Raw genomic sequence first — 10,315 nt, 5'->3', positions numbered from 1 at the left:
GCATCAATGTGTGGTTGCCTCTCATGTGTTCCCAACTGGGGACCTGGCCCACAACCCAGGCATGTGCCCTAATTGGGAATCAAACCAGCGACCCTTTGGTTTGCAGGCTAATGTGTAACCCACTGAGACACACCAGCCAGGGCAAGGGCAGAGGCTGATATGAGCTGTTTACCAGGAGTAAGTAGATTTACATGGCTCAGTGCAGTAGTTTCCCCCCTCTTCTCCCCATTTCCCTCCAACCTTTTCCCTCTCATGCCTTCCCTTCTCTCTTCTCGCCTTTCCTCTCTGTCTTGAAGGATCAATACTTCATCAACAAGATGACTTCAAGTAGCAGTAAACAGACAGAGGACAAGTCGATGCTACCAACAGTGTTTTTTTTACAGCTACAGACTATTCAAAATAGACTTCCTGTAGCTTAGAACTGCAATCACCCTAAAGAACCCAAGCCAGAACTCCAAGGAACAATGAGTACACACTGATATTGGCCCGTAGTTTCCTTTGCAAGGAGCTCTGCTATAGGAGCTCTCTCTTCTGGTCAAACAGGTCTGCCCACCATTCCCAAACACATCTCACAGCTTTCTGTCACCTGGAAAGTTTGGCCTTCCATCTCCTTCATGGTCGAGCCCAGCTCTGCCTCTTCCATGAAACCTACCTTCTTCTCCTCCATCTGAATGCTGTCTGGCACCTCCTATCTACAGACAGCATTTAGGACATACTTTCTTGTTGCAGGTAGAAAGATACATGTCTCTTCCACTGCAGGATGTTCATCCAATTTTCAGTTTTACTGCATGTGGCTTTTCGAAGTCTTCCCTTGACTTTAGGAAAATATAGTTTGAAACTCGTAAACAACTGTGTTTGCCAGAAATATTATTTGTGTGAACTACTAGGCAAGTTACCTTTTTGCCCTCCTTCTCCTAATGTAATTGTAAACCAGATCAGCCTGAAGGCCATGGCCGGTGTTCACTAGCCATCAGATTCTTTCAAATGCATGTTTACATTCTCTCACAAAAATTGACAAATAGCTCCAGCTGGTGTGGCTCAGTGGACTGAGTGCCAGCCTGCAAACCAAAAGGTTGCTGGTTGACATTCAGTCAGGGCACATGCCTGGGTTGTGGGCCAGGTCTCCAGTAGGTGGCGTGTGAAAGGCAACTGTTCCATGCATCTCTCACACATCAATGTTTCTCTCCCTCTCTATTCCCCTCCCTTCCCTCTCTCACTAAAAATAAATTAAAATCTTTTTTAAAGATTTTATTTATTTATTTTTAGAGAGGGAAGGGAGGGAGAAAGAGAGTGAGAGAGAAATATCAATGTGCAGTTGCTGGGGGTCATGGCCTGCAACCCAGGCATGTGCCCTGACTGGGAATTGAACCTGTGACACTTTGGTTCACAGCCCGTGCTCAATCCACTGAGCTATGCCAGACCAGGGCCTAAATAAAATCTTTTTTAAAAAGAGGAATAAATGTCCACTGCTTTGGGTCTTTTTTTTTTTTAAGGTACATGTCTCATTTTTCGTTCTAGCTTAGAACCTTCTAGAGTCAGGGACCAGTTCTTACTCAGATTCTCAATGGGATCTGTAGAGCTCATCAGCTGAGTGGAGCAAGTTCTGGAGTCAGACTGCCTGGGTTCAAATCTAGGTTTGTTACTTACTAGCTGGGTGACTTCTATTATAAAAACCTCTGTGCGCCTCAATTCCTCTGTAACATGGGAAATATCAATAATGCCTGCAGCATAGACTTGATTTGATGATCAAATAAAGTAATACTGGCAAAGTACTTTGTATGTTGCCTTAAGAACAGTTGGGTCCCTGGCTGGTGTGGCTTAGTTGGTCAGAGCATCATCCCCTAAACCAAAGGGTTATGGGTTTCATGTCGGGTCAGAGCATATGCATACATTGTGGGTTCAGTCGCTGGTCGGGTCACATGTGAGAGGCAACCAATCAATGTTTTTCTCTCATATCAGTGTTTCTCTCCCCCTCTCTCTCCTTCCCTTCTCCTCTCTCTAAAATCAAGAGGTGCGGATAAAAAATAAAATAGAAGAATTAGGATGATTTCCCCTCTTCTGCCACCTGTCCCCAGCATGTATCCAGTACTGAGTACCATGTATCCAGTACTGAGTACCCAGTAGATGTCCAGTAAAGACTCACCAATTGATGTACTCACATGCCCAGGTTTGGCTAAGGGAAGCTGAGGCTCTAGCTCTCTTTCTAGCAGTGAGCTTGAGGTGAGATGGTGCACACCATCTCAAATTTCTGCTGACTTCACTTACTTCTTTGCTGCCATTCAGGCCACAGAATTAGCAGGGTCTTCAGGTATATCTTCCTTCAAACTGGACTGATCCCACAGTGAATACTTGACATTCTTTGTTTACTTAAATGATTGCCAAGATCTGTTGCTTGGTATGCATGGCAGTCCAATTGCCTTGGCCCCGAGGGTAGAAGAGCATTTTGAAGTGGTTTCAGAGCTCTAGGGTAAAATTTGGAATACTTTGGTCCATCCCCACCCACTTAAGACATGGCTAACAAGCAGAGAGTCAAAGAACATCCAAGTACTGCAAGGTGAGGGAAGTAGTGTCATCCCTGCCTGGATCTCAAAGTGCCAGTAAGTACTGCCCATGCCTTTTTTCCTCCCCAGAGCCATATCCCTTTAAAGGCTGGGAGCTGTAAGGGTTAAAGGGAGCATGGGAACCCTCTCTGCAGCTCGCCAGTACATTCAGTCTACCTGTGGCCAGGGGTGGGGGCAGGCTGAGGGCTGTTAATGAGTCCAGGTCCATGCCATTCAGTCTCCCAGAAGAGATGGGCTAAATGTGGGCACATGGGTGACAACGATGCCTCTCTCCTTCTGGGACAGGGTAGTAACTCTAGGCTCTGTGATCTGTCTATCCAAACCCATTGGAAGCTCAAGGGATTGGTCTTAATAATTGTGCGTGAGAGGAAGTGGGGCTGGTTAATGTTTGTCTTGGGCCATGAGCCACAAGTGGCAAGGCCCTGGGTTCTTTGCCCCTCCCCTTGGCTTGACTGACACTACCTGGTAGCCTAGTGCAGACACGTCTGCAGGCATTCCCGGGAAAGAACAGCAGCAGCAGCCAGGTGAGGAAGCCGGGGGCTGAGAGAGGTAGGCAAGTGGATGCTGGTGTGGCACAGGGAACAGGAATGGGGTCTGGGGAGCGGTCTGAGTCTTGTCTTCTCTTGGCCTTGGCTTTCAGCCACTTAGATCCTTTCTTTACTGCCTTCTGAGCTGGAGGGAGGCCCCTCCTGCCAGGTGGCAGGCTTGCTTAGCCTCTCTTTGTAGCCCCCAACTCTTATCCTCTTTCCAGGCTCCAAGTCATTTCTCCTCCCAGTCTCTTTCCCCAGCCAAGAATGCCCCTCGTCCCTCACAAAGAACTGAATTCCCAGGAGGACTTGAGGAGCCCTCTGCTACAGGTCGGCTATGTGTATCTCTTTAAAGCATTTTCTGCCACACGGGGCTAAGGTTCAGTGAGACTGTGGGGCACTTCCAGGTGCTCCTTTCCTTCCCTGATTAGAAGGTAAACCAGCCGTGCAACCAACGTGGGGGCTGCAGGCAGATAATACAGTGCACTTAGTATGTGTAGAGGGCCAGCCAATAGGGCTGAGATTTGGGAGCATGCATTTCCATCTTTTTGTGGGAGGCAGGCAGACTTAAGCAGAGCTTGGAGTTAATGATGATTTGGATATCTAAAGGAGGGGTAGCCTTCCAACTGTTTAAAAGTTTTCCAGCTGTTGGGAATGGTATGGCAGAATGCAGGGACTTAGAAAATGGCATAAGGGGAGACTAGAGATAAGAAAGGGATTTGAATGCATAGAAAATAGATGTGGATGCAGCAGATGTGGAGGGAGCAATGGGGAAGGGGCCCAAGCTTTGGTGAGGGACTGACATGAATCCTAACAAGAGTTCCAGCGCTTGCTTACCAGCTGTGTGATTAAGTTGTTTAGCTTCTTTAAGGCTCCCTTGCCTTATGTGTGAACTGATGACAATAAATAACCCATAGCTCACAGGGCTGTTGTGACAATAAATAAACCCAGCCCTCTAGCACACCCTAAGTATTCCATGAATGGTGGCTGTGCTGATACGCCAAAGTAGAGAGAGACACAGGAAGTCATATAGTTGATGGAAGAGTGAGAAGGTATAGATAAGTCCAATGGTGGGTCTCGGTGAGGAAGCTGAAAGTAGCAGGAGTTGTATGAAAAGACCATGGCAGAGCGAGGAAAGGAGAAATCTGGAATGGGCTACACTGGCCCTGACCCAGGCCTAGCCACAGAATACATGTGGCAGAGGGGTACAGGGTAGAGGGGACAAGGCAATGACTGAGGGGCTGTGGAAGCACAGGACTGAGGCAGGGAAGAGAAGCAGCGGAAGAGGAAGAGGGCTGGAAGGGTTTGGCCTTAGCCATGCCAAATTGATGAAGGCAGCCTGAAATTCAGAAGTTACTCTCACAGAAAGCCGCCTGTCCTCACCTGGCCAGAGCTGCCTGTGAAATGGGGTGAAATGGTAGGGAAGCAGGGGAAGTATGGAGTCCGAGGCTAAGTGTAACCTCATTCAGCCCAGGCAGGCTCCTCTTGACCAAACGGAGAAAACAAGGATTTCCTGTAGTTGGAAGGAGGGGTGGGGAGGGGGCGGAAAGAGAGGGACTTGATGAATGCGTATGCACATGTGTGTGCGTGAGCATGTGCTTGTGTGTGTGTGTGTGTGTGTGCATGCACCCACACATACAAGCACATGTGGGAAGTAGTACAAGATTTTGACATGTGGGCCTAGTCTCAGAATATAAAGTCTTTAAAGGAACAGAGGCTGGCAAAGGCAGTGCAATGTACATACAAAGGCTTTGACATGCCAGGAAACTAAGCTTGAAACTTGACTCCCATTTAGCAGCAGAGCAGTTGTCACCGGGGCAAGTTATTTAACTTCCCTGAGCCTCAACTTCCTTGCCTGAAAAATGGGGACAATATTACAGGACTGAGGTAAGGACTAAGGGCAATCTCCCGATTTTGACCTGTTCTTGAGCATTTGGGCGAATCTGAATTTGAGAACAAGGTCAGAGCCTGCCGTGGCCGGAGAAGTCTTGTCTGATTAAACATGAGGGAAGACACGCCCGGAGCGACACAAAGCATATCAATATTGGACTTTCACCCAAAGTCACACCAAGAGTTTGGATTTCAAAATCAGGTCACTGTCCTGAAAGGTTTTTTTTTAAGCCTTCAGGTACAATGTTGACATAAGGATCAGCTTTCTTTCCTTCCAAGTGGGAAAGTAAAACTTGGAGATCCAAGTGCCCACACAAGGGTCCTTAGGGGCCCCAAAGGAGCTACTGGCTACGTCCCAGAGGACTCAAAAAGAGGAGAGGCTGAAAGCTACAAGAACCTAGAAACTCGGAGGTGGCCAGGCTGCTTGTGGGGCGCCACGAGGAACAGAGAGCAGAGAATAGCTGACGTTTGCTTTGGACTTTGAATGAGCCATGCAAGAATGCTAAGGAAGGGAAACCCGAACAAAATCAGGATGCAGCGGAAAGGCCTGGAAAGGAAGGAGAGGAAAAGAGTTGTCCATTGATAGAAAACGGGGAGAAGGAACCACAGGACAATAAAAGCCAGGCCACTTCTGAATGCCCCTGTTTCGAAAAACACAGAAAGAAAATTATAATTGCAGCCAAAAGCAGTAGAGCTTATGGGACAGAGTATGGGCTCTGGAGTCGACTTGGCCTGGCTCACATCCCAGCTCGGTCATGTGCTAACTGTGCAACCCTTGTGACCCTTGTACAAATCCCTTCACCTTTCTTTTAAAAAAAAATATTTTATTTATTTATTTTTAGAAAAAAGGAAAGGGGAGGAGAAACAGAGGGAGAGAAACTTGGACCAGTTGCCTCTCGTAGGCACCCCAGCTAATGACTAAACCTGCACCCCAGGCTTGTGCCCTGATTGGGAATAGACCTGGTAACCCTTCGCTCTGTGGGACAACTCCCAAGCCACGGAGCCCTGACACTGGTCAGGGCTGTCTCTTCACTTTGCTTTATGGCAATTTGCCTCATCTGTGACATGAGGATTCAAAGCAACACCTACCTTGAGGGGTTGTTCTGAGTTTGACAGGAAATAGTGCACATGCAAAAGACCTGGCACATAACAGATACTCAGGAAACAATTATTCTCAGTGTTCCTTGACCACGTGTGCTTGAATCTAACGTCTCACCAGACGAAACATTTCTTTACAGCTAACCGTGGTGCCTCCTGGAGCAGGTCTGCCTTCAGAACCCTAGGCTTGGGGGAAAGGGTCCCTGTGTTTATACTTCCTCACGCTGCCTTAGGCCCACAGCATACTCTCACTAATCTCTTATTTTAAAGTATTTTATTTATTTATTTTTATAGAGAGGGGAAGAGATGGAGAAAGAGAGGGAGAGAAACATCAGTGTGTGGTTGCCTCTCGCATGCCCCCTACTGGGGACCTGGCCCGCAACCCAGACATGTGCCCTGACTGGGAATTGAACTGGTGACCCTTTGGTTCACAGGTCAGTGCTGAACCCACTGAGCCACACCAGCCAGGGCAACTCAGTAATCATTTTTTAAGTTAAATGAAGAACCCTTGCTCCAAAAAGCAATCTATGTCCCATGGACTGTCTCTTCATCCCCTAGTCTCTTTCATCTCATTCCCCAACTTTTTTATTTAATTTAATTTTAATTGTTGTTCAAGTACAGTTTTCTATCTTTTACTCCCATCCCAGCCCCATTCCCCAACGTTTGCAGTTGCTAATACCCCTCCCCTTTCCCCCTGGAACAGAAAGAACCACTCAGAACAGGAGATGGGGCTTCTTCCGCAACTACTGCCCCTGCACTGGGGGCAGGAAATGCCCTGCATTTCCTGCAAGTACAGGCCTGTATTCCCCTTACATCTACTTCCCTGCTTCTAACATGACCTCCCTATAACTTAATGGCCGAAGTGGTGGGAGGTAGGGGGAGGCCTTCTTGCCTGTCTAAGAGCTAGAGAGAATTTCTTCCCTAGAGCAATTGGCAAGCTTGAGAAACCAGGAGGTCACAGTGTACATTAGACATCGGAGGCAGGGCAGCGAAGGAACAGCCTGTTCTATCTCAGATGGACACCATAGGTCAACAACAGAATTGGGAAGAAAAAAACAGGGATATTGGGTTTGGCGGCCCACTTAGTCCCCTAAAAGCACATTGTTTTTTCTTCCTCGTAAGGGTTCTTGTTTCTCCTGATCAGCAACTATGAAAGTAGAGCTGGGCTAAGAACTTCTGCGAGTTGCTTCATTGAATCTCACAATAACCCTGGATATTAATGCCGTTTGTAGATAAGCAAGCAGGCCCAGAGAAGTTCCGTCACCAGTCCAAGGCCTTATTGGGTGCAGAACCAAGATTCCATCTTCTACCTTTCTATTTGGTTGCTTAACTCTTTCTTTCTCTTCCTGGCTTAGTCTCTCTCACCATGTGCCCATCCGTCCACCCTCTGTATGGGTTCCCTTTCCAGAAGCTCAAGGAGGGACCATCACAATATGCTCCATGACACTGGATTTGGAATTTACCCACAAGTCGACAACTTCCACGTTGCTTGTACTTTTATGGGTAGCATTAGCCTTGGCTGTTGTTGTTGTTGTTGCTGTTGTTACTATCGGCTAGTCTTGGCTTTTGCTGACACCATCTGCAAAAGCACAATTATACTGTGGAAAGAGCCCTGACTTCTGCTTCAGCTCCTTTGGTGTTTCATCTTCCCCTACACTTTCACGCTGTGTGCCCTGGAGTGAGGGACTTAACTTAACTGAGCTGTAGCTTCCTCATCTGGAAAGAGTAGGGTAACACTCCTTAGGGGCTGGCTAAGTGGGTCAAAAGAAAGAATGCATGGGAAAACGCCTAACACAGTTCCTGGTTTAATAAATAGGAGCTCCCTTTCCTCTCCTCTAGCTCACCCACACCCTGGAGGGGATCTAAGCCTAGGAAAAATCCCACAGACCCTAAGTTTCCAGCAGGGTCACAGGGAAGGACCTCAGCAAAGAGCGTCCTGGTTCCCTCAGGTCCCCTTGGGTCCCCTCTTACATGTACCTGTCTTTGTTCCATCTCCTCCCCCTCCACCGTGGCCATTCTCCTGGTGGGGCTATGGGGCGGGTGCGGCGATGGACCGGGCGGGCACAGAACAGGTGGGTGCAGGCTGGGTGTCCGGCGCTGGGACACAAGTGCTCTGTGTGTAGGGTGGGCGGAAGTCAGGGCGTTTGATCTGAATTCTAAAGGGCGTTGTTCAGAGCCCCACAAAGGTCCCATTGTGCAGACACTGGGTATAAAGCAGCATATGACTCCCCAGCACCGGGCGGTGATGAATTGGGACGCAGGCGCGGACCCAGGGACCACTCCCCCGGCACAGACATGAGACCATAGGGGACCTGTCTGGGTGGCCTCAGGGATAGGCACTCCCCAAGGTAACAGGGCTGTTTGGGTTTGCCCCAGGTCCAGAGTTAAGGAGCTGGAGGATGGGGAGCTAAAGAGGACGGCTAAAGGCAGAACGAGATGGGCGTGGCAAAGAAAGGGGCTAGAGCGGAAAGAATGCTGGATGAAAGGAAAACAGGGAGATGGGGCTCAGGGAAGTCAAGTGGAGTGAGTGAGTGAGTGAGGAGGAGGAAGAAGAGGAGGAGGGAGAGGAGGAGGAATGGCTGGCAAGGGAGATGGGGTGATAAGAGAAGCCACAGCTCCTTTTTCCATCCCCATCACTGGTTCTTGAAAGGGCTGGGGGCTGTCAGGCGGTGTTATGGTGACCAGCCTTCTGCCCCAGCTGTTCTGACAGCTTGCTTTGTGGCTCCTGTGTTGCAGGTGTGAATGAGGCAGGATGAACTGGACGGGCTTGTACACCTTGCTCAGTGGCGTGAACCGGCACTCTACCGCCATTGGCCGAGTATGGCTCTCAGTCATCTTCATCTTCAGAATCATGGTGCTGGTGGTGGCTGCGGAGAGTGTGTGGGGTGATGAGAAGTCTTCCTTCATCTGCAACACCCTCCAGCCCGGCTGCAACAGCGTCTGCTACGACCAGTTTTTCCCCATTTCCCACGTGCGTCTGTGGTCTCTGCAGCTCATCTTGGTTTCCACCCCAGCTCTCCTCGTGGCCATGCACGTGGCTCACCAGCAGCACATAGAAAAGAAAATGCTGCGACTCGAGGGCCATGGGGACCCCCTCCACATGGAGGAGGTGAAGAGGCACAAGTTCCACATCTCAGGGACACTGTGGTGGACCTATATCATCAGTGTGGTCTTCCGGCTGCTGTTTGAAGCCGCCTTCATGTACGTCTTTTACCTGCTCTACCCGGGCTACGCCATGATGCGGCTCGTCAAGTGTGACATCTACCCCTGCCCCAACACAGTGGACTGCTTCGTGTCCCGCCCCACGGAGAAAACAGTCTTCACCGTCTTCATGCTGGTCGCCTCCGGCATCTGCATCATCCTCAACGTGGCTGAAGTGGTGTACCTCATCATCCGGGCCTGTGCCCGCCGAGCCCGGCAACGTTCCAATCCGCCTTCCCGCAAGGGCTCGGGCTTCGGCCACCGCCTCTCACCTGAATACAAGCAGAATGAGATCAACAAGCTGCTGAGTGAGCAGGACGGCTCCCTGAAAGACATACTGCGACGCAGCCCGGGCACTGGGGCCGGGCTGGCTGAGAAGAGCGACCGTTGCTCTGCCTGCTGATGCCACATACCAGGCAACAACCCATCCCACCGCCCCACCCTGCCCTGGGCCTGTGCCCCCTTCTCCCTTTCTGGTGCACAGGCCGCTGCCTGCAGAGGAGAGCTCCATCAAAACCTCCCTCCCCTCCCAACTCCCATCCTCCCTGGGGCATTCTGTCTGAGGTGCTGAAGGGGTGGGGAGCCTGAGGCCACGTAAGTCCACGCTCAAGGTTATTGGGGGTGTGGGCAGCTCCTGTGGTCTGCTCTCCTTCCTCTTCCCTCTCCATCTCCCTGGGACCACTGGGGACAAGACATAGGATGCTCTGACAGCATCTCCAATGATGAAACTAATCTTAACCCTGTGCTGTCAGATATCCTATTTCTGGAGTCACATCAGTGGAGAGGGAATCAAGCAAGTGCGGTGCAGGGAGGGTGCTGTGGGCCTGTGGGTGGAGAAGGGAGGGTAGCAAGAAAAGGAGGAGCAGTGCTCGCGGCCTCAAGGAAAAGGAGGACGAGTCTGGGGTGGAGGAGTTAGGGAGGGAGAAAGAAGCAGGCAGATAAATTGGAGTGGGGGTTGGGCTGGGCTGCCTCTGCCTCTACTCCCCAAGGCCTCTCTCTGCCTGAAATGTTACACATTAAACAGAATTTTACAGGAAA

The 10,315-nt window shown here is 49.9% G+C and overlaps 1 protein-coding gene across 3 annotated transcripts; it reads left to right on the top strand.

Moving 5' to 3' along the window:
• Positions 1-2,951: 2,951 nt before the first annotated feature.
• Positions 2,952-10,315, top strand: GJB1 (gap junction protein beta 1). 3 transcript variants are annotated; one of them, XM_045847430.1, is made up of 2 exons: positions 2,952-3,085; positions 8,813-10,315. In XM_045847430.1, exon 2 carries the CDS (start codon positions 8,829-8,831, stop codon positions 9,678-9,680), a length of 852 nt encoding a protein of 283 aa, XP_045703386.1. In that variant the 5' UTR covers positions 2,952-3,085; positions 8,813-8,828; the 3' UTR covers positions 9,681-10,315. The 3 variants fall into 3 exon arrangements, with proteins under 3 accessions (XP_045703386.1, XP_045703385.1, XP_045703387.1); XM_045847429.1 differs by having other exon boundaries at positions 2,989-3,110; XM_045847431.1 differs by lacking the exon at positions 2,952-3,085 and adding an exon at positions 8,403-8,424.

The sequence above is a fragment of the Phyllostomus hastatus genome, unplaced genomic scaffold, assembly GCF_019186645.2.
Source record: "Phyllostomus hastatus isolate PE091 unplaced genomic scaffold, TTU_PhHast_1.1 phas_contig_551, whole genome shotgun sequence".
Lineage (NCBI taxonomy): Eukaryota > Metazoa > Chordata > Mammalia > Chiroptera > Phyllostomidae > Phyllostomus > Phyllostomus hastatus.
The sequence above is the reverse complement of the archived record's forward strand: the minus strand, read 5'-3'. Positions and strand labels throughout refer to the sequence as shown.

What these genes read in the sequence shown, in the direction of transcription:
- GJB1 (XM_045847430.1), top strand. Translation starts at nt 8,829, where the DNA reads ATGAACTGGACGGGCTTGTACACCTTGCTCAGTGGCGTGAACCGGCAC.